General features: G+C 42.7%; 2 protein-coding genes across 6 annotated transcripts; one reads left to right on the top strand and one right to left on the bottom strand.

Moving 5' to 3' along the window:
• Window positions 1-102: 102 nt before the first annotated feature.
• On the bottom strand, window positions 103-24,802 carry LOC121584826 (cGMP-dependent protein kinase 1). Of its 5 annotated transcripts, none has more exons than XM_041900968.2 (20): window positions 24,089-24,802; window positions 22,072-22,284; window positions 20,246-20,369; window positions 19,826-19,992; window positions 18,605-18,718; window positions 14,558-14,663; window positions 12,703-12,766; window positions 8,881-8,958; window positions 8,574-8,668; window positions 7,992-8,057; window positions 7,685-7,756; window positions 7,348-7,444; window positions 5,147-5,286; window positions 4,785-4,874; window positions 4,480-4,621; window positions 4,090-4,253; window positions 3,850-3,972; window positions 3,686-3,748; window positions 3,526-3,592; window positions 103-597 (listed from the first exon to the last, which is right to left on the bottom strand). In XM_041900968.2, exons 2-20 carry the CDS (start codon window positions 22,259-22,261, stop codon window positions 499-501), a joined length of 2,061 nt encoding a protein of 686 aa, XP_041756902.1. In that variant the 5' UTR covers window positions 22,262-22,284; window positions 24,089-24,802; the 3' UTR covers window positions 103-498. The 5 variants fall into 5 exon arrangements, with proteins under 5 accessions (XP_041756902.1, XP_041756904.1, XP_041756903.1 ...); XM_041900970.2 differs by having other exon boundaries at window positions 3,887-3,972; XM_041900969.2 differs by having other exon boundaries at window positions 5,147-5,280.
• Window positions 24,803-25,075: 273 nt separating this feature from the next.
• Window positions 25,076-27,417, top strand: LOC121584829 (ubiquitin-like protein 4A-A). The gene is made up of 4 exons (XM_041900972.2): window positions 25,076-25,264; window positions 25,763-25,868; window positions 26,596-26,798; window positions 27,132-27,417. The coding sequence occupies exons 1-4, from the start codon at window positions 25,217-25,219 to the stop codon at window positions 27,237-27,239; spliced, it is 465 nt and encodes a 154-aa protein (XP_041756906.1). The 5' UTR covers window positions 25,076-25,216; the 3' UTR covers window positions 27,240-27,417.
• Window positions 27,418-27,711: the final 294 nt, after the last annotated feature.

Raw genomic sequence — 27,711 nt, 5'->3', positions numbered from 1 at the left:
TATTGCTCTTGAAATTAATGATCATGAGAGAAAAAAAAGCTTTTGAATTAGTCAAGCACATTATATCTCAACTCAACAAATATTGGAGGTGATTAACATTTTTTTATTAATTAAAGTGCTCTAAAACATCCTGTGATTTAACAACCAGTTATTGGATGCATGATGAAGCTCAGATTATGTATTTGTATATTTATTTAATTACAAATAATCAGGTGTTGACTCATAGGTTTATGAATTGAGATAGCCTACATAACACTTTTGGTAAAACAATAATACACAGTAAGAAATATCACATAATAATACAGGAACAGCTATCAACATTCACTTCTTTGCTAGTTTACAAAAGATAGAATTACAAAATATTCAAACCAGTTGAAATCAAAGAATGTTGAACACAATGACATTCCATTTCTCGGTCTCCTCAGTTGAATTTCCAAAAACTATTTTCGTATCAGATCATGTGTAGGATTCAACCCAGATAGAAATTATATTTTTCAATCAGAAATCTATGTCCCACTCTGAGTCCTCAACAGCTGGTGAGTCCTCAAGCATGTCAGTGAAGGGGTCCAATTTGCTGTCCTCCAAGTGACTGATGAACTGAAAAAATAATATTTATAATGGTAAAATACAATATGTAAGTATATAGTGCCTTCGGAAAGTATTCAGACCCTTGACCTTTTCCACATTTTGTTACGTTACAGCCTTATTCTAAAATGGATTAAATAAATACAAATCCTCAGCAATCTACACACAATACCCAATAATGACAAAGCGAAAATAGGTTTTTAGAAATGTTTGCAAATTAATAAAAAATTAAAAACAGAAATACCTTATTTACATAAGTATTCAGACCCTTTGCTATGAGACTCAAAATTGAGCTCAGGTGCATCCTGTTTCCATTGATCATCCTTGAGATGTTTCTACAACTTGATTGGAGTCCACCTGTGGTAAATTCAATTGATTTGGAAAGGCACACACCTGTCTATATAAGGTCCCACAGTTGACTGTGCATGTCAGAGCAAAAACCAAGCCATGAGGTCGAAGGAATTGTCCATAGAGCTCCGAGACAGGATTGTGTCGAGGCACAGATCTGGGGAAGGGTACAAACAAAAATTCTGCAGCATTGAATGTCCACAAGAACACAGTGGCCTCCATCATTCTTAAATGGAAGACGTTTGGAACCACCAAGACTCTTCCTAGAGCTGGCCACCCGGCCAAACTGAGCAAGAGAAGGGCCTTGGTCAGGGAGGTGACCAAGAACCCGATGGTCACTCTGACAGAGCTCTAGAATCCCTCTGTGGAGATGGGAGAACCTTCCAGAAGGACAACCATCTCTGCAGCACTCCACCAATCAGGACTTTATGGTAGAGTGGCCAGATGGATGCCAATCCTCAGTAAAAGGCACATGATAGCCCGCTTGGAGTTTGCCAAACGGCACCTAAAGACTCTGTCCATGAGAAACAAGATTCTCTGGTCTGATGAAACCAAGATTGAACTCTTTGGCCTGAATGCCAAGTGTCACTTCTGGAGGAAACCTGGCACCATCTCTACAGTGAAGCATGGTGGTGGCAGCATCATGCTGTGGGGGTGTTTTTCAGTGGCAGGGACAGGGAGACTAGTCAAGATCGAGGCAAGGATGAACAGAGCAAAGTACAGAGAGATCCTTAATGAAAACCTGCTCCAGAGCACTCAGGACCTCAGACTGGGGCGAAGGTTCACCCTCCAACAGGACAACGACCCTAAGCTCACAGCCAAGACAACGCAGGAGTGGCTTCGGGACAAGTCTCTGAATGTCCTTGAGTGGCCCAGCCAGAGCCCGGACTTGAACCCGATCGAACATATCTGGAGAGACCTGAAAATAGCTGTGCAGCAACGCTCCCCATCCAACCTGACAGAGCTTGAGAGGATCTGCAGAGAAGAATGGGAGAAACTCCCCAAATACAGGTGTGCCAAGCTTGTAGCGTCATACCCAAGAAGACTCAAGGCTGTAATTGCTGCCAAAGGTGTTTCAACAAAGTACTGAGTAAAGAGTCTGAATACTTATGTAAATGTGATATTTCTGTTTTTAATTTTTTATAAATTAGCAAACATTTCTAAAAACCTGTTTTTGCTTTGTCATTATGTGGTATTGTGTAGATTGATGAGGGGAAAAAACATTTTATCAATTTTAGAATAAGGCTGTAACCTAACAAAATGTAGAAAAAGTCAAGGGGTCTGAATACTTTCTGAAGGCACTGTATATATACACTGAACATAAATATAAATGCAACATGTAAAGTGTTGGTCCTATGTTTCATTAGTTGAAATAAAAAATACCCCATTCCATACGCCCAAAAAGCGTATTTCTCTAAAATGTTGTGCACAAATTTGTTTACATCCCTGTTAGTGAGCATTTCTCCTTTGCCAACATATTCCATCAACCTGACAGATGTGGTATATCAAGAAGCTGATTAAACAGCATGATCATTACACAGGTGCACCTTGTGCTGGGGACAATAAAAGGCCACTTTAAAACAACAGAATGCCACAGATGACTAAAGTTTTGAGGGTGCGTGCAATTGGCATGCTGACTACAGCAATGTCCACCAGAGCTGTTGCCAGAGAATTGAATGTTAATTTCTCTACCATAAGCTGCCTCCAACATCTTTTAGAGAATTTGGCAGTACGTCCAACCGGCCTCACAACCGTAGAACATGTGTAACCACGCCAGTCCAGGACCTCCACATCCGGCTTCTTCACCTGCAGGATCGGGGGGGTTGTTGAGGAGTATTTTTGTCTGTAATAAAGCCCTTTTGTGGGGAAAAACTCATTCTGATTGGCTGGGCCTGGCTCCCCAGTGAGTGTTGCCTGGCTGCCAAGTGGGTGGGGCTGTCAAAGTGCGACGTGAATGCGGTAGGCGAAGTCAAACGCAGGACACCGAGCTACTGGAAACGTACTTTTACTAACAAAGTAACCAGAGTACAAAACAACCTCCAAACAGGGAGGGGAATACCCGCACAATAGCAACTGCCGAAAATGACGAGAACAATCACACACAACACACAATGAACGACAGAGGGTTATATAGGGAATACAATACAACATAATAGGAAACAGGTGTACACAATCAAGACAAAACAAGTCAAACACAGAAACATAGATCGGTGCCAGCTAGTACTCCGGGGACGACGAACGCCGAAGCCTGCCCGAGCAAGGAGGAGGAGCAGCCTCGGCTGATTCCGTGACAGGGGCTATGCCCTCCAAGGCCCACCTATGGCTGCACCCCTGCCCAGTCATGTGAAATCCATAGATTAGGGACTAATTAATTTATTTCAATTGACTAATTTCCTTATATAACTGTAACTCAGTAAAATCTTTGAAATTGTTGCATGTTGCTTTTATATTTTTGTTCAGTATATATATCAAACCAGAAGTAGTCAGCAATGGTCAGACCTGTACAGCTACCTGTGCAATAACTATTCTTATGCAGTTGCTGAAGCATGTTGTCTTATGACTAATTAACATATAGCTCTGCCTAGTACTTACTTTGGGTATGATTGGTGGAGCCAAAGTGCTTTTGCGAAGTCCTTCCCAGTTGAAACCTTCAAACCACCTGAAAGAAAGAACAAGATAACAGACTATAACCTGCTGCTATATAGATGACAGTGACACAGTCGGATGTTTTCATCTCAGCCTTTCATCTTACTTGTGCTTCTGGATGTCCTTGGCCCCGTTTCTCTGATTCCCCAGTCTCTCTGCAGGGTTGTTCCTGAGAGACCAGGACAGAGAGTCATCATGACACACAACTAATAGCTGAGGAAGTGTGATACAATGAATGACTGTTTTCAGTCATTGCTAAATGTGTCACACCTGCAGAGCTTCTTGATCAGGCTTGAGGCACTCTTACTGATGGTTTTAGGGAATTCAACCAGGTCAATCCCACGGATGGTGGCTGTGAACGTCTTCATAGGATCAGGGCCACAGAATGGGAGACTGGAAAGGTAAAGATTGATCTATGAGAATGCCTGACAGAGACGAGAACAACAGAGAACAAAAAATGGGACAAAACACTGGAGCTCTGGAGAGAAATTGACTATCTTATAATCTTACCTTCCACTCAGCAGTTCAAACACAAAGACGCCTAGAGACCAGAGATCTGCAGACACACTGTGCCCCTTGTTCAGGATGATCTCAGGGGCCACATAGTCAGGTGTGCCACAGAATGTCCATGTCTTCTTACCCAAGCCCACTTTCTTAGCACAACCAAACCCCACCTAAGAAGGGTAGCACAGTCAAGTCATGAATATGGATGTTCAGTATCTCAATGGATCCATAACCTATATTTTCCAAAGTGAAACAGTTCTATGTATGCTAATATAACTGTAACCTTTGAACGTACTGTATTTGTTTGTGTAACCATGTGCAAAATTGACAATTACTATATTATATTCCATCTTGTGTGGGTTTGAAATGCAGTGAAAGGAGCTCTAGTCATGTTACCACTTTGGCATATCCGCGCTGGTCCAGAACTACATTCTCAGGCTTCAGATCCCTGTATGTGATACTGTTGTGGTGCAGGAAGATAAGGGCCTCAACAACACAGGCAGTGTAAAAACGTGTGCTACTGTCATCAAATGAGCCTCTGAAATGTAGGAGCAAGAGCACCGTAGTGATTAGCAAGTTTCATGGGACATACTGATGTTGTGCCCTAAAAATAAGTATTCAAACGCTATCAATTCAGTTATAAAATCCATACTGCAAAATATACAAAAATCACATGTAGACAGTAGTGCCGTTAGCAGTACCTGTCTTTCAGTAGATTCCAGAGCTCACCACCTAGGCAAGCTTCTGTCAGCATGTACAGGCACTTTGCATCTCTGAAGGTACGGTGTAACCTATGAGTGGCAAAGAAGACACAGATGTTGTACAGTTGATAAGCATATAGTGAGTTCACCAGTGTAAGATTTGTTCAAGGATTCAATCCGATCGCAGGTGATAGGCATTGCAGTAATTAAAGGTTTTTTTGAGCCGATATATGCAGCTTTTATACAGTGAATGGGATCTCCGTGAACGGCAGAACATTGCCTAAGCCGCAATGCCTATAACCCGTGATCGGATTGAATCCCGGCCTAGGTATGTTTGGCTGGTGGGTGGGTGCACAGCACACCTGACAATGAATGGACTATGAGCTGCCATGAGGATGTGTCTTTCCCTCAGGATGCACTCCTGTTTAGCAGTGCTTAGGATCTGATGCTTCCTCAACACCCTCATGGTGAACACGCAGTTGATGTTGGACTTAAGCTGTACCTAGGAGGAATGCAAAAACATTAACAACAACATGTAGGTTTATCCATTAAAAGCAACATGGAAACCAGACAATAATGCATTGGGATTTACTGACAGTTTCAAGCTTGACACACTACTTACTCCCAACTTCGGCCAATTAGATCACGTTGCTGTTCCTACTCCCCGGCTACAAGCAGCAACTCAAGAGGGAGCCACCAACACAGAGAATAGTGAGGCGCTGGACAGAGGAGGCAGACTCAATGCTGCAGGATTGTTTTGAGAATACTGATTGGAATATGTTCAAAGATTCATCCACCCAGGATTCATCCATCAACAATGAGTAATATACAGTGCCTTCGGAAAGTATTCAGACCCCTTGACTTTTTCCACATTTTGTTACGTTACAGCCTTATTCTAAAATTGATTAAATTGGTTTTGGTCAATCTACACACAATTCTAAAATTGATTAAATTGGTCAATCTACACACAATACCCAATAATGACAAAGCAAAAACAGGTTTTTAGATTTATATATAACCCCCCCCCCACACATTTTAATAAGTATTCAGACCCTTTACTCAGTACTTTGTTTACAATCTTTGCCTCGATCCTGTCTCCCAGTCCCTGCCACTGAAAAACATCCCCACAGCATGATGCTGCCACCACCATGCTTCACCGTAGGGATGGTGCCAGGTTTCCTCCAGATGTGACGCTTGGCATTCAGGCCAAAGAGTTCAATCTTGCTTTCATCAGACCAGAGAATCTTGTTCCTCATGGTCTTGGAGTCTTTAGGCTGACGTGAGGAAAGCTCTCAAAAGAGTGAATACTCACAAAGCCACCGGCCCAGATGGCATCCCTGGTTCAGAGTGTGTGCTGACCAGCTCACGGGCGTCTTCTCTGACATCTTCAACCTGTCCCTAACCCAGGCTGTAGTCCCCACCTGCTTTAAGGAGACCACCATCGTCCCAGTGCCAAAGAAAAACAAGGTGACATGCCCAAATGACTATCGCCAAGGCCAGCATGCCAGGCACACTGGACCCACTCCAATTTTCTACCGCTCCAACAGATCCACAACAACACCTCCTACACACTGACTCTTAACACAGGGGCCCCCCAAGGGTGTGTCATCAGTCCTCTGCTGTACTCCCTGTTCACCCACGACTGCGTGGCTTTGCACGACACCAACTCCACCATCAAGTTTGCTGACGACACCACGGTTGTAGGCCTGATAACCAACAACGACAAGTCAGTGAACTGGCCTTACGGTGTCATGACAAAAACCTCAACGGTACTGCAGTAGAGAGAGTCACGAGTTTTAAGTTCCTCGGCATCAACATCACAGAGGACTTGTCATGGACCAACAACATCACCACTCTTCCCAAGAGGGCACCAAAGCTTCTCTCCAAATACTACTGCTGCACCATTGAGAGGCCCTCCTGCGCGTGGTGAAGACGGTCCAGTACATCACTGGGACCGTGCTCCCACCCATCTAGGACATCTACTTGAAACGGTGCCTGAGGAAGGCACACAGCATCATCAAGGGCCCCACACACTCCAGCCACGAGCTGTTCTCTCCCTTACCGTCGGACATACAGTATCGGAGCATGAGGTCTGATACCAACAGGCTCAGAGACAGTTTCTATCTACAAGCCATCAGACTGCTGAACACTTGAACTGGACTGACCACCTGCTCTGATTCTCTTCACCTTAGCACACATGCACTCACTCATGTACACACCCACACAGATATACACACACACACACATATACATTCATGCTGCACACACATCACAACTGCTGCTACCAGACTCTTATTATACTGATCAAATTATATACTGTCCCCCATCCCCCCCTTCCCCAATACACATGTAAATATTGGATTATAAATTGTGCCTTCCTATATAATACTTATGCTAAAATGTTTCTTCTATTCTACTGCCATTTACTTTATGTTTGCATTCTTATATTTTATTCTTCTTTATTGTTGTTGCATTGTCAAGAAGGAACCTGCAAGTAAGTATTTCCTTGGATAAGGTATTCCATGCATATCCCATACGACTAATAAAACTTGAAACAACTCACCAGCTCTGAATGACCGGTTTCCCCCTCTCCTAGGTTACAGATGACCTGGAAATCTCTGAGAGACGCGTTGGAGAGGAAAGCTGCATCTTCCTCTGACCTGCTCACATGGAAAAGATGGGTTAGCCCATGTTGCTTTACTTGTTCTAAATAAAGATTAAATACATAAAAATGGTTCATTTGGATCAAGGCTCATTAAAATACAAACAGAGATAAAGAGACAAAACATGTAAGCCTTATGATAAGACATTATAAAGGTTTATACCATGCTTATAACAAATACTAATGCAATATACCTGTTGGCTGTAAAGTGTTAGCTATAGTTTCCGTTGCTACTTACTGGGCATTGAGTTCGCTGCTCTTGTGCACAGTATTACTGTCCTCCACCAAACCTATGATATTTTTGAAAGACCTGATGAAAAATGATATGGTCTCAGGTCACTTAAAACATTTTGAACCATTTTCACATCATAACAAAGTGGCTAATAAAAACTATACTGGCACTGTGTGCTTGGGGGACACCGTGGTGGGGCATTGCGTGCATGTTGGAGATCTGTTCTACATATTCTACAAATAAGAGGATGAGAATGAAGCAGAATGTGCAACATTCTCAAATAATCATGCCATAGTCTAAACAAATCACTTACTCTCTATCCACAACCAGGCATGTGACATCACCAGCAGCAATTACATTCACTGTCCGCACATCCTCTCTGGAAATGGAGCAAAAGGTTTGTAATTGAAAGGTTATCAAAATGGCATGCCAATAAATGACAACAGCACTGACACCATGCAGACAGAAAATGTTATCGCTCAGAATATTCTCTTGAAATCTGTGAGACCCTATGTAGCTTTTATTACTATCATTTGACCAAGATAGATTCATTATGAATTTGCATATTGTCACTAGTTCCCACTGTCCTATTGATTGTAGTTGTTTATGAGGGACAACATGATGAGCAAAATGCAATCACATGGGGAGAGTATGTCTCATTCCCCAGATGAGACAAACTTGGACAGTGTTGGCTTAGTAATAGCTGAATTATCCATACAGTATAATGTATGTATGTTCTATTACTCTATAACTATAACTGTCTAGTGGTTAATGAGATTTGTGATATGAGAGAGCTAGTATGTCAATATATATCAAGCAATGTAATGTGTACAAATGTAAGCTGCTGTATAACAGACCTTTGGATAAAAGCACATGATGAATTACTGTTTCTCACCCCCTCAGTGCTTTCTCTCCAAACCAATGGCCCTCAGAGAGAGTTGACAGGAGTACTGCCTCATCATTGGCTGACTTCTTCTCTGTCACCTTCACCTAGGAGGTAGATAGAGGGGGTAGAGACTGATTATCTGTCTTGTCTCTTTCATGTCATCTTTGAAATGTGGAGATGCACTGATTAATTAGCACCAACTGTGCCAGTACAGTTGTTGTGTCAGACTAACCCCTGTAGATGCCTATTTCTGTCCTCCACTAGTTGAAGCTTGTTTATTGAGTTCAAGGTAAGGTTCAGCCATCCTCATCCTTACCTGGCCACTACTGATGATGTAGAACGTGTCCCCTGTGGCACCCTGGCGAATAATATAATCACCTTCACTGTAGCGACTCTGTTGAGACAGACAGGTGAGAGATGGTGGATAGGTGGGAAAATGGGAGATGGGATTTAGAAATAAGAGGTAAATTATGAAGTAACAGTATGAAGGCAGGGGGAGAAGGGATATGTAGCATGTGAGATGTTGAGAATCCTGGCATGTGTACATCACCAACCAATCAACACAGAGATGCACCTAGTTAGCTAGCTGAATAAACTGAGTTAGTCTATTCCTAGAAACATTGAACCGCTGTAGTTTACAACAATTATAGTTTCTGAGGTGGAAGTTGGGAGAGTTATATTTGGGAGTTGTGCTGAGGCAGGCCCCGCTCTCTCCTTTCCCAGATGTTTAGTTCATTTCATTCCGATCTCCTCTGCATTATTGTAGCCATTTGCTGCAGCCTGTCAACTATGCCTCTGCCTATCCCTGTTCTCTCCTCTCCGCACAGGCTACACAAATGCCTCACACCGCGTGGCTGCTGCCTCTCTAACCTGGTGGTCCCTGCACGCACCACCCACCTGGAGTTCCAGGTCTCAGGCAGCCTCTGGAACTGCCGTTCTGCTGCCAAAAAGGCAGACTTCATCCCAGCCTATGCTACCCTCCAGTCCCTCGACTTCTTGGCGCTGACGGAAACATGGATTACCACTGAAAACACTGTTACTCCTACTGCTCTCTCCTCGTCTGACCATGTGTTCTCGCATACCCCGAGAGCATCTGGTCAGCGGGGTGGTGGCACAGCAATCCTCATCTCTCCCAAGTGGACATTCTCAATTTTTCCCCTAACCCATCTGTCTATCTCCTCATTTGAATTCCATGCTGTCACAGTCACTAGCCCATTTAAGCTTAATATCCTTGTCATCTATCGCCCTCCAGGTTCCCTTGGAGAGTTCATCAATGAGCTTGACGCCTTGATAAGTTCCTTTCCTGAGGATGGCTCACCCCTCACAGTTCTGGGGATTTCAACCTCCCTACGTCTACATTTGACTCATTTCTCTCTGCCTCCTTCTTTCCACTCCTCTCCTCTTTTGACCTCACCCTCTCACCGTCCCCCCCTACTCACAAGGCAGGCAATACGCTTGACCTCATCTTTACTAGATGCTGTTCTTCTACTAATCTCACTGCAACTCCCCTCCAAGTCTCCGACCACTACTTTGTATCCTTTTCTCTCTCGCTCTCCTCCAACACTACTCACTCTGCCCCTACACAGATGGTAATGCGCCGTCGCAACCTTCGGTCTCTCTCTCCTGCTACTCTCTCCTCTTCCATCCTATCATCTCTTCCCTCTGCTCAATCCTTCTCCCTCCAATCTCCTGATTCTGCCTCCTCAACCCTCCTCTCCTCCCTTTCTGCATCCTTTGACTCTCTATGTCCCCTATCCTCCCGGCCGGCTCGGTACTCCCCTCCAGCTCCGTGGCTTGATGACTCATTGCGAGCTCACAGAACAGAGCTCCGGGCAGCTGAGCGGAAATGGAAGAAAACTAGACTCCCTGCGGACCTGGCATCTTTTCCTCCCTCCTCTCTACATTTTCTTCATCTGTTTCTGCTGCTAAGGCCACTTTCTACCACGCTAAATTCCAAGCATCTGCCTCTAACCCTAGGAAGCTCTTTGCCACATTCTCCTCCCTGCTGAATCCCCCCCCTCCTCCCTCTCTGTGGATGACTTCGTCAACCACTTTGAAAAGAAGGTTGACGACATCCGATCCTCGTTTGTTAAGTCAAATGACACTGCTGGTCCTGCTCACACTGCCCTACCCTATGCTTTGACTTCTTTCTCCCTCTCTCTCCAGATAAAATCTTGCGACTTGTGACGGCAGGCCGCCCAACAACCTGCCCGCTTGACCCTATCCCCTCCTCTCTTCTCCAGACCATCTCCGGTGACCTTCTCCCCTACCTCACCTCGCTGATCAACTCATCCTTGACCGCTGGCTATGTCCCTTCCGTCTTCAAGAGAGCGAGAGTTGCACCCCTTCTCAAAAAACCAACACTCGATCCCTCTGATGTCAACAACTACAGACCAGTATCCCTTCTTTCTTTTCTCTCCAAAACTATTGAGCGTGCCGTCTTTAGCCAACTCTCTTGCTATCTCTCTCAGAATGACCTTTTTGATCCAAACCAGTCAGGTTTCAAGACTGGTCATTCAACTGAGACTGCTCTTCTCTGTGTCACGGAGGCTCTCCGCACTGCTAAAGCTAACTCTCTCTCCTCTGCTCTTGTCCTTCTAGACCTGTCTGCTGCCTTTGATACTGTGAACCATCAGATCCTCCTCTCCACCCTCTCCGAGCTGGGCATCTCCGGCGCGGCTCACTCTTGGATTGCGTCCTACCTGACCGGTCGCTCCTACCAAGTGGCGTGGCGAGAAGCTGTCTCCGCACCACGTGCTCAGTTCTAGGCCCTCTCCTATTCTCGCTATACACCAAGTCACTTGGCTCTGTCATATCCTCACATGGCCTCTCCTATCATTGCTACGCTGACGACACACAACTAATCTTCTCCTTTCCCCCTTCTGATAACCAGGTGGCGAATCGCATCTCTGCATGTCTGGCAGACATATCAGTATGGATGACGGATCACCACCTCAAGCTGAACCTTGGCAAGACGGAGCTGTTCTTCCTCCCGGGGAAGGACTGCCTGTTCCATGATCTCGCCATCATGGTTGACAACTCCGTTGTGTCCTCCTCCCAGAGTGCGAAGAGCCTTGGCGTGACCCTGGACAACACCCTGTCGTTTCTCCGCTAACATCAAGGCGGTGACCCGATCCTGTAGGTTCATGCTCTACAACATTCGAGAGTACGACCCTGCCTTACACAGGAAGCGGCACAGGTCCTAATCCAGGCACTTGTCATCTCCCGTCTGGATTACTGCAACTCGCTGTTGGCTGGGCTCCCTGCCTGTGCCATTAAACCCCTACAACTCATCCAGAATGCCGCAGCCCGTCTGGTGTTCAACCTTCCCAAGTTCTCTCACGTCACCCCCCTCCTCCGCACACTCCACTGGCTTCCAGTTGAAGCTCGCATCTGTTACAAGACCATGGTGCTTGCCTATGGAGCTGTGAGGGGAACGGCACCTCCGTACCTTCAGGTTCTGATCAGTCCCTACACCCAAACGAGGGCATTGCGTTCATCCACCTCTGGCCTGCTGGCTCCCCTTCCTCTGCGGAAGCATAGTTCCCGCTCAGCCCAGTCAAAACTGTTCGCTGCTCTGGCACCCCAATGGTGGAACAAGCTCCCTCACGACGCCAGGACAGCGGAGTCACTCACAACCTTCCGGAGACATTTGAAATCCCACCTCTTTAAGGAATACCTGGGATAGGATAAAGTAATCCTTCTACCCCTCCCTTACCCCCAACCCACCCCCCCCCCCCCCCACCCCCCCAAAATAAAAAATAAACAAATTAAAATAACACACATTTTTTATTTATTTAAAAATATACATTAAAATACACATTGTAAAGTGGTTATCCCACTGGCTATAAGGTGAATGCACCAATTTGTAAGTCGCTCTGGATAAGAGCGTCTGCTAAATGATGTAAATGTAAATGTAAAATGTTGTCTGTGAGCCAACCTGATTAGGCCACCAATGCAATGCAAATATGCCTGTAAACTGTCAATAGAGAATGCATAGCAGATGGGTAATAATTATTGCATAACATAAAAAAATAATCAGCTAACTAGATTCTGTTTGTGGAACATGCCTTTTCTACAGCATGTTGTGTTAGTGAAGCTGAGGAGAGAATGTGTATAATAGATTAATGTTCTGTACCTCTTCCAGAATATCAGACACATTCATGAGCACATCCTCTGGCAGCAAGCGCAGGAAGGGAACTCTGCAGCCAGACAAACACACAGGTAACATCAGGACGACTGACCACAACATAGGACATTTGAACTGTTTTACTATAGTGGCGTAGATTGTAGATTAGTGTCAATTCTACACAAATACAGTGGGGGAAAAAAGTATTTAGTCAGCCACCAATTGTGCAAGTTCTCCCACTTAAAAAGATGAGAGAGGCCTGTAATTTTCATCATAGGTACACATCAACTATGACACACAAAATGAGAAAAACAAATCCAGAAAATCACATTGTAGGATTTTTTATGAATTTATTTGCAAATTATGGTGGAAAGTAAGTATTTGGTCAATAACAAAAGTTTCTCAATACTTTGTTATATACCCGTTGTTTGCAATGACACAGGTCAAACGTTTTCTGTAAGTCTTCACAAGGTTTTCACACACTGTTGCTGGTATTTTGGCCCATTCCTCCATGCAGATCTCCTCTAGAGCAGTGATGTTTTGGGGCTGTCGCTGGGCAACACAGACTTTCAACTCCCTCCAAAGATTTTCTATGGGGTTGAGATCTGGAGACTGGCTAGGCCACTCCAGGACCTTGAAATGCTTCTTACGAAGCCACTCCTTCGTTGCCCGGGCGGTGTGTTTGGGATCATTGTCATGCTGAAAGACCCAGCCACGTTTCATCTTCAATGCCCTTGCTGATGGAAGGAGGTTTTCACTCAAAATCTCACGATACATGGCCCCATTCATTCTTTCCTTTACACGGATCAGTCGTCCTAGTCCCTTTGCAGAAAAACAGCCCCAAAGCATGATGTTTCCACCCCCATGCTTCACAGGCTTCACAGTAGGTATGGTGTTCTTTGGATGCAACTCAGCATTCTTTGTCCTCCAAACACGACGAGTTGAGTTTTTACCAAAAAGTTCTATTTTGGTTTCATCTGACCATATGACATTCTCCCAATCCTCTTCTGGATCATCCAAATGCACTCTAGCAAACTTCAGACGGGCCTGGACATGTACTGGCTTAAGCAGGGGGACACGTCTGGCACTGCAGGATTTGAGTCCCTGGCGGCGTAGTGTATTACTGATGGTAGTCTTTGTTACTTTGGTCCCAGCTCTCTGCAGGTCATTCACTAGGTCCCCCCGTGTGGTTCTGGGATTTCTGCTCACCGTTCTTGTGATAATTTTGACCCCACGGGGTGAGATCTTGCGTGGAGCCCCAGATCGAGGGAGATTATCAGTGGTCTTGTATGTCTTCCATTTCCTAATAATTGCTCCCACAGTTGATTTCTTCAAACCAAGCTGCTTACCTATTGCAGATTCAGTCTTCCCAGCCTGGTGCAGGACTACAATTTTGTTTCTGGTGTCCTTTGACAGCTCTTTGGTCTTGGCCATAGTGGAGTTTGGAGTGTGACTGTTTGAGGTTGTGGACAGGTGTCTTTTATACTGATAACAAGTTCAAACAGGTGCCATTAATACAGGTAACGAGTGGAGGACAGAGGAGCCTCTTAAAGAAGAAGTTACAGGTCTGTGAGAGCCAGAAATCTTGCTTGTTTGTAGGTGACCAAATACTTATTTTCCACCATAATTTGCAAATAAATTCATAAAAAATCCTACAATGTGATTTTCTGGAGAAAAAAATTCTCAATTTGTCTGTCATAGTTGACGTGTACCTATGATGAAAATTACAGGCCTCTCTCATCTTTTTAAGTGGGAGAACTTGCACAATTGGTGGCTGACTAAATACTTTTTTTCCCCACTGTATGTATTTTCAATTTTACACAGATATATATTTTCCTTGTGTAGTGATGAGGGTGGTATTTACCTGCAGAGGAGCTCTCTGAACTGGGCCAGTCTGCTGAGGCCACTCTGCACCATGATGGTCTGAAAGCTCTGCCGGTCAATAACCCACAACATGCTGTTTTTTAGGGCTGCAGAGAAAGACAGGAAATGGTAAAGAAGATCTTCCAAATCCCACAATGTCAAGAGCAGTGGTAGAAAGAAACAGAAATATCTTTAGGTATGAATGTTTTCTGTATTCTGTGAGTATACCGTATGTGTGTTGAGGGCAAATTTTCATTCTTACCCTTCCAGTTTATGTTAGTAGTATAGATAGTACCCTCTGTTGCACTACAATGTAAGGCTAGGGGACTTAGCAAATGTCTTCTATTTCACAACATTTTCATCTCTGTAAATAGATGCAGCATCTGTCAAGGCCAGGTTTGCAAACGATGCTCTACAAACAATTGACTCCTAGAAACACAGTTAGATAACACTACTATAAATGTTTCCTGTACTCTTAAAAGGAATGTCTGAGTGTTTGTGTTCCTTTCTCTGAAAGTGTTGTGGATAAGGGAATAAGGAGGACAGATGATTGTAGATGACATTCCCCATGCAGCCTTCCTCTCTTCTGTCTGTTCTGTGGGCAGACAGGAACGGAACTCTGACAGAGATGTTGTAAATGAATAATGATCCAGATTAATTGATTCAGCAGGGCTTTGTGCGAACAGGAGCCTCTGTCCTGTACTGGCCGTACAACTCCAATCCTTCTAGTCCTTCCCCTCCCAATCATGCCATTATTTAAGTTGATAATGAACGCACAGTGTGAAATCAACAACATGCCATTGTTATCTTTATATGGTACCTATTGTAGCGAACGGCAGGGAAGTGAACCCAGATCGCTGGCCTACGCATCGCGCCAATAGGGTTAACCCACTTGGTGGGAATTGTAACGTGGCTCATATAGCAAGGATCACTACACTGCCGCCTTCTGACACCAATGTAGCGAACGGCAGGGCAGCCAGGCAGGGAAGCGAACCCAGGTCACTTACGTGAAAGGCAAACACCCTATCGTGCCAATAGGGTTAACCCACTTGGTGGGAATTGTAACCTGCCTCATATTGCGAGGATTGCTACAGTATATTTGAGTCTAAAATCTGAATATCAGATATTAGTCTAACCCTTTTAAATGTCATACTCTTTGCCATTTTCTGGGAAGAACATCCTGTGTGACCATGAATGCCAAATCAGGGAACACATTTTTTCACCTTAACCTCTTGCAGTTATACAGTGATTTTAGACTACAGGAGAGAAAGCTTTATTGATGTTATTTGATGGCAACAAAGGGAAAAAGTAATGTCAGGTCAGCCAGGAGAACAAGGCAGTGCCGCACCAGGGAAAGGGTTGGGAGGAGTGGATATAGAAGAAAGAGAGGCAAGGAACATAAATTGAGAACTGTTGCTGTGAGAACAGATAGGGAGAGGGAATTGGAGAGGGAGATTTACTGAAAGATAAATGTACTAGACAATTAAACACGAAACCAGCAATGCACTGAAAGAGAAAATGGACAAGGTGGGACAGTGGAAAATAGGACAGGAGGATGGCAAAGGAAACACAGTAAGAGGGGGAGAAATGAACTGATTTTTTTATTTGCACTGATTCTGTCCATTCCATCAACCTATTTCTTTGCGAAAGCAGGTCAGATGTGAGCAGCAGTGGCTGCGTTTCCCAGTGGGCTTTGGGCTCAGACAGTGTAGAGAGACGATAGCACACATTTAATTTTCCATTGATAAAATCAAGTGCAAGCCACTGAGCAATAATAAAAATGAATAACTAAATAAAAATGTGTTGTTTTGATGTACCATTATACATATTTGAATATGTACAGTTGAAGTCGGAAGTTTACATACACTTAGGTTGGAGTCATTAAAACTCATTTTTCAACCATTCCACACATTTCTTGTTAACAAACTATAGTTTTGGCAAGTCAATTAGGACATCTACTTTGTGCATGACACAAGTAATTTTTCTAACAATTGTTTTCAGACAGATTATTTCACTTATAATTCACTGTATCACAATTCCAGTGGGTCAGAAGTTTACATACACTAAGTTGACTGTGCCTTTAAACAGCTTGGAAAATTCCAGAAAATGATGTCATGGCTTAAGAAGCTTCTGATAGGCTAATTGACATCATTTGAGTCAATTGGAGGTGTACCTGTGGATGTATTTCAAGGCCTACCTTCAAACTCAGTGCCTCTTTGCTTGACATCATGTGAAAATCAAAATAAATCAGCCAAGACCTCAGAAAAACAATTGTAGACCTCCACAAGTCTGGTTCATCCTTGGGAGCAATTTCCAAACGCCTGAAGGTACCACGTTCATCTGTACAAACAATAGTACGCAAGTATAAACACCATGGGACCACGCAGCCATCATACCGCTCAGGAAGGAGACTCGCTCTGTCTCCTAGAGATGAACGTACTGTGGTGCGAAAAGTGCAAATCAATCCCAGAACAACAGCAAAGGACCTTGTGAAGATGCTGGAGGAAACAGGTACAAAATAATCTATATCCACAGTAAAACAAGTCTTATATCGACATAACCTGAAAGGCCGCTCAGCAAAGAAAAAGCCACTGCTCCAAAACCGCCATAAAAAAGCCAGACTACGGTTTGCAACTGCACATGGGGACAAAGATCATACTTTTTGGAGAAATGTCCTCTGGTCTGATGAAACAAAAATAGAACTGTTTGGCCATAATGACCATTGTTATGTTTGGAGGAAAAAGGTGGTATCTTGCAAGCCGAAGAACACCATCCCAATCGTGAAGCACGGGGTGGCAGCATCATGCTGTGTGGGTGCTTTGCTGCAGGAGGGACTGGTGCACTTCACCAAATAGATGGCATCATGAGGAAGGTAAATTAGGTGGATATATTGAAGCAACATCAAGACATTAGTCAGGAAGTTAAAGCTTGGTCGCAAATGGGTCTTCCAAATGGACAATGACCCCAAGCAGACTTCCAAAGTTGTGGCAAAATGGCTTAAGGACAACAAAGTCAAGTTATTGGAGTGTCCATCACAAAGCCCTGACCTCAATCCTATAGAAAATGTGTGGGCAGAACTGAAAAAGCGTGTGCAAGCAAGGAGGCCTACAAACCTGACTCAGTTACACCAGCTCTGTCAGGAGGAATGGGCCAAAATTCACCCTACTTATTGTGGGAAGCTTGTGAAAGTCTACCTGAAACGTTTGACCCAAGTTAAACAATTTAAAGGCAATGCTACCAAATATTAATTGAGTGTATGTAAACTGTGTATGTAAACTTCTGACCTACTGGAAATGTGATGAAATAAATAAAAGCTGAAATAAATAATTCCCTCTACTATTATTCTGACATTTCACATTCTTAAAATAAAGTGGTGATCCTAACTGACCTAAAACAAGGAATTTTTACTAGGATTAAATGTCAGGAATTGTGAAAAAGTTTAAATGTATTGCCTTACCTCCATAACTTGCTACATTTGCACACACTGTATATATATTTTCTGTTGTATTTTTTTACTTTATGTTTTTTTACCCCATATGTAACTCTGTGCTGTTGTTTTTATCGCACTGCTTTGCTTTATCTTGGCCAGGTCGCAGTTGTAAATGAGAACTTTTTCTCAACTGGCTTACCTGGTTAAATAAAGGTGAAATAAAATAAATAAATAAAAATATTTGGCTAAGGTGTATGTAAACTTCCGACTTCAACTGTATACTTATGAGCCAAAGCAAGATGTGTTTTGTATTCCGCACATCTCAGAGGAGAGGAGTGTTTGAAGCTGTGATGTAGTGTTTGAAAAAGTTATTTTGATTTGAAATTCTACAGAATTTCCCAATCTGACAGCTAATCTACTCAGCTGTGATGAATAGGCTGGTCTGTGATTGTGATGCTCTCTTGAACAATAATTTTTTAGACCAATTAAAAATATATCCAAGCACAGCAAAATTGTGAAAGGATTTCTATATGACATGTTTTGCATTTACTTCAGCTGTTGTTACAATAGAATAGAACAACCACACTACACAGCACTCCATGCACAACACTCCAGTACCTGTTATAGTGTAGGTGTAGTTGCAGTTGTACAGGAGTGCCAATTCTCCAAACACTCTTCTTGGTTCAATTGTGAGTAGCTTCTTGGCATCCTTGGTCATCTCCATCTTCCCCTCTGTTAAATGCCCATTTAAACACAAACACACAATGCAGCAAATACAGAATATATCGTTATCAACAGATTACAAATGCTTGAAATCAAAGTGCACCAGTGATGTTGCAGGAATATGTGGTGTGCTTGTGTTTAAGTATGCATGTATGTGTTTACCTTTGTGCATGTTTACGTTTGCATGTGCGTGTGCGTGTTTATGACATTGGCATGTGCGTGTAGGCTATGTGTGTGTGTGTGTGTGTGACAGTGCAGCTGCTGTTTGATCTCCTTCAGAGGAAGATGGTAAAGGACGGTGATGGCAGTCTGAGGCGTCCCATACAAACAGCAGGGCGGAAGCTGAGGAGGTGTGACCACACGTTAGCTCAGCCCCCCTCACCCAGCTCCCAGCTGCAGGAGCTGACAGGGAGTGTGACTGACACCATCAGATGAACGCAGCTGTCTGAGATATGCCATGTGTCAGGTAGAGACACTTTAATCTACAACAGCACAGCAGAAACAGAAACAGTCTAGGGCTCAGGTAACAAGAAAATCAAATTGGACAACCGTGCCCGATTGCGTGTCAGATCAGATATGAGGGTAGTCGGAGAAATGCCTGAGCTCCAGCATCAATGAGCATTGCAAACCAGGGCCGATCGCGAATGGGCCTCTTGCCCTGTCCCTATCTGACATTAAACATGATGTATGCCGCTTATCATGCACAACACCATCTCTCCCTCTCTCCTTCCAGAAACAGGTCATTCTAACAGTCTCCCTCATTGTGCCAGAAAGCAGTGCCGGCACTAACAGAGGAGCATACCAATTCAACTTGAGCCAGAGGGAGGAGGAAATAAGGAGGGGGACATCTCTGAGCTAACTTAAAAAACTAATAACCAACATACATTAAAGACCATGAGCTGCCTGCTCTTAGATTGCGGAGACCAAGTGCTCGATGAATAATTCACCAAAACACCTCGAGCAATTACTATACATTGGGGACTTTGGGAATACTTAAGTCCTCTTTTTGAGAGTGGGGCTATACATGGAATTTCAAGAAGACAACAGGGTTTGGACCTTGAAGTGGCTGTATTCCCAATCCACCACTTTTAAACCACTGTTGATTTAACTTGTTACCTTCTAGAACATAGGCAAGAGTTCCACTGTCTCCCTCTTGAATGACGCAGCAGCCTTGGTTGACCGTGGTGGGGTACATGCAGTCCATTATAGCCAGGATTTGCCCACTCTCCAGGTTCTTTAGAAAGTCATTCTCTAAAAAGGAGGTCTGAATCAGCTCCTGTGACCTGAAGGAGTAAAGAGTGTGTGAGGCAATCAATAAGTAATTTCACTGTGGCTAGTGTTTGACAACAAAGACTCTAAAGCCTTGAGCCAAGTTTCATACAGTGTGTATAAATCAATGAAAATCATTATTGACGTTTGTGTCTGTGCATGTACCACTTGATCAGCCTTACGGGCCTTTCAGAGCACATTTCTCAAGTGGAACAGGTAAAAGGGAATGTTGCCAAGGCTAATGGTGTCCTTGGTGTGTTCTCTCACTGTTGGCTTTTGTTGTAGCTTTTCAGGGTGGTCAGAGCAAGTTGCCTTGGATCCAGAGTGAGGGGCTCTGATAATATGGTCTTTCTTTTGGCTCTCTGGATCTCTTCACACTCTGCAGAATGCCCTGAAACAGGCAAACAAATCAATTTTGCTCTGCTCACTTTCTTTGAGCAACATATAAGGAGCACAATTCAAGTCTAAAACAACAAATAGCCAAATGTAGAGTATTTACACTATGATTCATAATATTCAGACATTAGATACAATGTATCCCACGTCAGCACATATAGAAATACAGCGCCTTCAGAAAGTATTCATACCCCTTGACTTACTCCACATTTTGTTGTGTTACAACCTGAATTCAAAATTAGATGTTTTTTTCTCACCCATCTACACACAATACCCCATAATGACAAAGTGAAAACATTTTTGCAAATGTATTGAAAATGAAATATCTAATTTACATAAGTATACACACCCCTGAGTCAATACATGTTAGAATCACTTTTGGCAGCGATTACAGCGGTGAGACTTTCTGGGTAAGTCTTCAAGAGCTTTGCACACCTGGATTGTACAATATTTGGACTTTTTTATTTTTTTTTATTCTTCAAGCTCTGTCAAGTTGGTTGTTCATCATTGCTAGACACCCATTTTCAAGTCTTGCCATAGATTTTCAAGCCGATTTAAGTCACAACTGTAACTAGGCCACTCAGGAACATTCAATGTTGTCTTGGTAAGCATATTTGGCCTTGTGTTTTAGGTTATTGTCCTGCTGAAAAGTGAATTTGTCTCCAAGTGTCCGTTGGAAAGCAGACAGAACCAAGTTTTGCTCTAGGATATTGCCTGTGCTTAGCTCTATTCAATTTATTTTTATCCTAAAAAACTCCCTAATCCTAGCCGATGACAAGCATACCCATGACATGATGCAGCCACCACCATGCTTGAAGATATTAAGAGTGGTACTCCGTGATGTGTTGTGTTAGATTTGCCCCAAACATAATGCTTTGTATTTAAGACATAAAGATAATTTATTTGCCACATTCTTTGCAGTTTTACTTTAGTTCTGTACAGGTTTCCTTCTTTTCACTCTGTCATTTAGTTAGTATTTTGGAGTAACTACAATGTTGTTGATCCATCCTCGTTTTTTTTCTATCACAGCCATTAAACTCTGTAACTGTTTTAAAGTCACCATTGGCCTCATGAAATCCCTGAGCGGTTTCCTTCCTCTCCGACAACTGTGTTAGGAAGGATGCCTGTATCTTTGTAGTAACTGGGTGTATTGATACACCATCCAAAGTGTAATTAATAACTTCACCATGCTCAAAGGGTTATTCAATGTCTGTTTTTTTTACCCATCTACCAATAGGTGCCTTCTTTGTGAGGCATTGGAAAACCTCCCTGGTCTTTGTGGTTGAATCTGTGTTTAAAATTCACTGCTCGACTAAGGGACCTTACAGATAATTGTATGTGTGGAGTACAGAGATGTGATAGTCATTCAAAAATCATGTTAAACACTATTATTGCACACAGAGTGAGTCCATGCAACTTATTATGTGACTTGTTAAGCACAGTTTTACTCCCAAACTTATTTAGGCTTGCCATAACAAAGGGGCTTTTCATTTTTAATTAATCTGTAAAAGTAGGTCAGTGACACAAAATCTCAAATTAATCAATTTTAATTTCAGACTGTAACGAAACGAAATATGGAAAAAGTAAAGGGGTGTGAATACTTTCTGAAGGCACTGTATGTGATAAATAAAATGTATAAGAGCATAAAATAAAAACATTGCCTGAAATGTGGATGTATTTTCTGCATAATGTCTTACCTTCACTAGCTCCAGAAGACCCTGGGGGTGTGATGGTTGCCCTGTACCGGTCCAGTTCACCCTGTAGCCTTCGAATCAAGTCGTCCTTGGCATCCAACTCCAGCTCTAGCTCATCAATGAGTGTATCCCTCTGGCGAAGCTCCTCAATCTTCAGTTGCAGGGCAAACTGCAGGTCTCGAAGTGTACCCATTGCCTCTGTAGAGCGGAGCAAAGCTGATGGGCGAGGGAATTATGAGAGAGATTTAGAGAGAGTGTGTGTAAGTGGAGGCTCCTCATAGGAGGAAGGGGAGGACCATCCTCCTCAGTGAATTTAATTTTTTTAAATAGTCAAATGTAAATGTTTTATCCTTTTTAGATAAAACTATGTTAAATATATTCACGTCACCAAATAATTGTTTTGCAATGAAGGTCTACAGTAGCCTCAACAGCACTCTGTAGGGTAGCACCATGGTGTAGCCGGAGGACAGCTAGCTTCCGTCCTCCTCTGGGTACATTGACTTCAATGCAAAACCTAGGAGGCTCATGGTTCTCACCCCCTTCCATAGACTTACACAGTAATTATGACAACTTCCGGAGGACATCCTCCAACCTATCGGAGCTCTTTCAGTATGAACTGACATGTTGTCCACCCAATCAAAGGATCAGAGAATGAATCTAGTTTTGAAAGCATAAGCTACAGCTAGCTAGCACAGCAGTGCATAAAATATGGTGATTAGTTGACTCAAAGAGAGAGAAAGACAATAGTTGAACAGTTTTGAAGAAATACATGTCTTTAAAAATGAAGGAGGAGCAAGAGAGAGAGAGAGAGAGAGAGAGAGCTATATTTCACCATTTTTTAAACTTTCACTTTCACTTACTTAGCTAGCAAATGCTGCTAGCTAGTTTTGCCTACTCAAACACCCTGATCAAGCAGAGGGCTGTTATGTTAGCTAGCTGGCTATGACTATCCAACACTGAAACTCTTCCAAGTCAAGGTAAAATTTTGATTTTACTCATTTATTGCCACCGGGGCCTGCCGGTGTAGTTGCTAAAAATGCTTACTGGCTGTACACTGTACTGCATGATTGTAGCGGGTTTACTAAGGTGTTAGTTCCATTAGCTATTGACTATGACGTTACTTTAGCTAATATGGTGACAACGATGTAGGTTGTGTGTAGCAGTTACGATATGAAGGTTTGGCTTGGAAAGGTTCTTTCGCCTGGTCACAGACAGCTGATGTGTTGTGCACTGAAGTTCATAAGTGAAGGGAAAAGGTGAGAGGAGGAGAGTGCGTAGATGCGAGAAGGAATACAACTGTTTATACTGTCTGTGGCTATGAAAGTGAACAGTTTGCGTTTGATCAGGGGTTTATTAATTCCGCCGATTCTGTTGAAAAACGTTTCTGAAACGGAAGCAAACGGAACGAAACGGGGATAAACATCCCTGAATTTGTCCAATAGAAACTCTCCTTTGAAATGTATGGTCTAATCATTACACCCTAGATCGGTTAGATGCAGGCAAGAGTGTGCAAGGTGGTACTGTCTGTCACCTCAAATCTTTCTCTCGACCTGTGCGCTACTATGTTGTAAACTTTCATTCGTAGGTTGTAGCAACCTCATGATGGGTATACGGAACATTTGAGTATCATGTAGCCTAAACCTATCGATGTTACATTGAACTGGGTGAATGGAATATGAATGACAGTCATCCAATATGCTGTAATTGAAATAAGGCCCATAAAATAAATAGTCGTCCTCCCTCATCTTAAACGGCACCGACCGCCACTTGTGTGTGTGTGTGTGTGTGTGCGTGTATTACATTGTAAATTTTTTATTTGTTGCATTTCAGAACATTCTAATTAGACCGTCTTTGATTGAAAAGACAGCTCAAAAACTCCTTTCGCACTAAGGATGCAGTTGATTAAATAATAGGCATAGTACGCAACAAAATATGTCAAATTGTTAGAGATTCAGCTATGCAACTTTAACTTCACATAGCAAAAAAATTAATAAATCACTAAGTAAAATCACTTACCTACCTGTCTAAGCAGAAGAACATCAGCAAGAAAGTCCCGAGAATCGAAATGCCTGAATTATACTCTATCTATTAGTTTTTTTTAAATCGTATCACATCTGTCGCTGACTGTTTTCGATTCTGTTTTCGCTCGATTTAAAAGAATGGACAGGTGTAGCACAGTCACTTGCAATACTGTCAGTGAAAATTTGATGTTTTGTAGCTACAGAAAGACTATGGATAGATGACGCCTGAACGCTCTCACCAGTAGGCTTGGCTCTCAGATTCCCTGTTCTCTCGCGTCGCCCAACATTGCTCCTAATACCTAATTGGGACACGGGACACACTATTTTCAGAGTGTTTCTCGTACCTAATTAGCCTACATGACTCGCTCAATAGTAAGGGGGTGTTTGTTCTCCAAAGTTTATTGTAGGTAAAATCGTGGATGTCATGTAATCATATTACAAATTGGCATTGTGGCACACATAGCCCTAATGGATAAGGGCTATATCTAAGGATTTTTTCTGAATTTGATGAGCAGGTTCAACATTTCTAATAGCCTAATGTTATAAAGAAATACTATTAATTTGTGTAATGCTCTCGATAACAAAATTGTCATGATGACATTTTTTAAAACAATTTTGATATCATCATGCACAAATTATCCTTGCACCCATAGCTACTGGGCCCTCCTGTAGCTCAGTTGGTAGAGCATGGCGCTTGCAACGCCAGGGTTGTGGGTTCGATTCCCACGGGGGGCCAGTATGAAAAATGTATGCACTCACTAACTGTAAGTCGCTCTGGATAAGAGCCTCTGCAAAATGACTAAAACTAAAAAGTATATATATATATATATAATATATATATAATAATTACAAAAAAAAAGAACAAATATAAATAATTAAAAAAATATATATAAATGTAACAAAAACAAAAAATTAGCTACATCTATGAATTTGAGAGTAACATTTCTCCAGCCCCATAAGTGACGGTCGAACCATACTCCACTCAATAGGGGGCAGTACACGCATATTGAGTAGTAAAATCAGTGGGGAAGTAACTAGATGGATTGTTGATAAGGCTCGGCCTGTTTGAAGAAACAATAAACCTGATGTAATAACGTCGAATCGTTCTCAATTACACAGTCAATACAATGATTCTAACTGTAAAACCACTTCAAGGAAAGGAGTGCAACGTACAGGTAAGCAGAGCAAAAGTCAGACCGGAGCCGGTAGCTAGCTATGCTTGGCTAGCAGCTAATGCTGTTTTCATGCACAACGGGCTTCGGCACAGGTTACAGTTAGTAAACTAGCTAGTTAGCATTTTTAAAGACATTTGTATTTTTTTTATGTAGCTAACGTTAGCTACTGAGTGTCTTGATACAGATGGTGTTCACAGCAGGGCTGTAACTTAATGAAATGGAAGCTAGCTAGCTTTCTTGTTCGTACTAGTAGTGAAGATAGCTAGCTAACGTTGTAGTTGTGGTTCAGAGCATTAGTGCGCGTTCCTCTCCTTACTAGCTAGCTAGTGAAGATAATGTGCCTGATCAGACACAGGTCAGCAGCTCTGCAATTGTGAGCACTGCTTTTGTCTCTCGGGCATGTCAGGAGGACTTGTTCAATTATATCAATTGTGCTGCAGCTCATCAATAAAGTAAAGAATATTAAATGTCAGTTGTTTAATCTTGTCACAATTTCAGGTCACAGAAGATGAAAAAGTATCCACTGTGAAAGAACTGGTGTCTGAACGTCTGAATATACCTGCAAATCAGCAGCGATTGCTTTACAAAGGGAAAGCCCTTGCAGGTACCTACACCGAGGCCAACTACTGTAGCTTACTTAGATTTGTGTGTATTGGGTATATGTTGTGAAATTGTTAGATATTACTTGTTAGATATTACTGCACTGTCAGAGCTAGAAGCACAAGCATTTCGTAACACGATTAGATTTTTTACACATTGACCCTCTGCATGCTTTAATACTCTTTGTAACATTCATACCTGTACATACATTGAGTATACCAAACATTAGGAACACCTTCCTAATATTGAGTTGCACACCCCCCTTTCTCTCTCAGAACAGCCTAAATTCGTCAGGGCATGGACTCTACAAGGTGTCGAAAGCGTTCCACAGGGATGCTGGCCCACGTTGACGCCTATGCTTTCCACAGTTGTGTCAAGTTGGATGGATGTCCTTTGGGTGGTGGACCATTCTTGATACATGTGGGAAACTGTTGTGAAAAGTCCAGCAGCATTGCAGTTCTTGACATAAACCAGTGCGCCATTGCACCTACTACCATACCCTGTTCAAAGGCACTTAAATATTTTGTCTTGCCCATTCACCCTCTCAATGATTCTTTAACATGTCTCCTCCCCTTCATCTACACTGATTGAAGTGGATTTAACAAGTGACATCAATAAGGGATCATAGCTTTCACCTGGTCAGTCTGTCATGGAAAGAGCAGGTGTTCTTAATGTTTTATGTACTCAGTGTATACTAAAGCTATACACATCTTTGTCAATTTTCCTTACAGATGAACATAGATTGAGTGATTATTCCATTGGGCCAGAGGCCAAGTTAAATTTGGTGGTTCGTCCAGCGGGGGAGAGGAGTGGAGTGGCTGGGATGGCTAGCAGTAGCTGTGCTGTCGGTGGGGTGTGGCAGACTCTGTCCACTGTCCTGGCGAAGCATTACAGCCCTGCAGATGCAGCTAAAGTGCAAGAACAGCTTGTCAAGGTACAGTATTTCCATTAACAAGAGTAGTCAGCTGTTGGTCCATATCCATAGGTCTTATCATGCTCACCAACAAAAACAAGACAATCAGGAAATATATTATTCTGATTTCGGAGTATATAAGCTGCTTTGCATGCACACCCATTGAATACTCTGTTTCAACACTACAATAATTACCAATTAAGTGTTTAAGAACATCCCTCCATACTTTCGCTGAAGTACAGAATTCACTGAATGTTCTCACCTTGAGACTGTGTAGTTACAACTACTTTTGTACTGTATGAATAATTGTATAATTCTCCAGCTATCAATTAACACTGCTTTCTCTTCCTCAAGGATTATGAACGTTCACTTCGGCAACTCAGCCTGGATGACATTGAACGCCTGGCTGGGCGACTGCTTCACCCAGAGAGTGAGGGCATGAACACAACATACATGGATTGAGAGACTACCTGTCTGACATGACAGTATTCTGGCGATTCCCAGAGGAGCAGTGGGTCAATTTTTGAAGAGCATGGCAGGAGAACTGCAGTGTAAATTGACTTTTCATGCTGAGAATCCCGTGTCAGCCTGATAAAGGTTTAATTGTACAGGGATAAAATGAACGCTTGACTATAGTCTTACTACAAAGCTTCCAGATTACAGCCTGGCTTAAATTATTATTTTCTTTTCAGTCATTCCAGTTCAATTAATAGGATATTTTGACTTGATCAAATCGACTGAAATGAGAGCCAATCCCTTTTGACTGTTGGTCTAAAGTTATCTGTGGCTGCTACATCACGTTACAAGAGGACACAGACAAATTATGGAAGTTCTTATTTATAAGCAATGTGTTGGAAATGAATTATGTTTTCTGTAAACTATCTGTAAGAAGGTGAGTGGAGCCTGTCTGTTCTGGTTAGTGTTGATCAATGCA

The sequence above is a fragment of the Coregonus clupeaformis genome, chromosome 16 (genome assembly GCF_020615455.1).
Source record: "Coregonus clupeaformis isolate EN_2021a chromosome 16, ASM2061545v1, whole genome shotgun sequence".
In the NCBI taxonomy this organism is placed as follows: Eukaryota; Metazoa; Chordata; class Actinopteri; order Salmoniformes; family Salmonidae; genus Coregonus; species Coregonus clupeaformis.
The sequence above is the reverse complement of the archived record's forward strand: the minus strand, read 5'-3'. Positions and strand labels throughout refer to the sequence as shown.

Excerpts from the sequence above, each read along its gene's own strand:
- LOC121584829 (XM_041900972.2), top strand. The coding sequence starts at position 25,217 with ATGATTCTAACTGTAAAACCACTTCAAGGAAAGGAGTGCAACGTACAG. Across the intron at positions 25,869-26,595 it reads CAAAGGGAAAGCCCTTGCAG|ATGAACATAGATTGAGTGAT; the intron begins GTACCTACACCG and ends TTTTCCTTACAG. Across the intron at positions 26,799-27,131 it reads TGCAAGAACAGCTTGTCAAG|GATTATGAACGTTCACTTCG; the intron begins GTACAGTATTTC and ends CTCTTCCTCAAG.
- LOC121584826 (XM_041900968.2), bottom strand. The coding sequence starts at position 22,261 with ATGGGTACACTTCGAGACCTGCAGTTTGCCCTGCAACTGAAGATTGAG. Across the intron at positions 19,993-20,245 it reads AGCTACAACAAAAGCCAACA|GTCACAGGAGCTGATTCAGA; the intron begins GTGAGAGAACAC and ends TTACTCCTTCAG. Across the intron at positions 3,973-4,089 it reads TTTGAACTGCTGAGTGGAAG|TCTCCCATTCTGTGGCCCTG; the intron begins GTAAGATTATAA and ends TTACCTTTCCAG.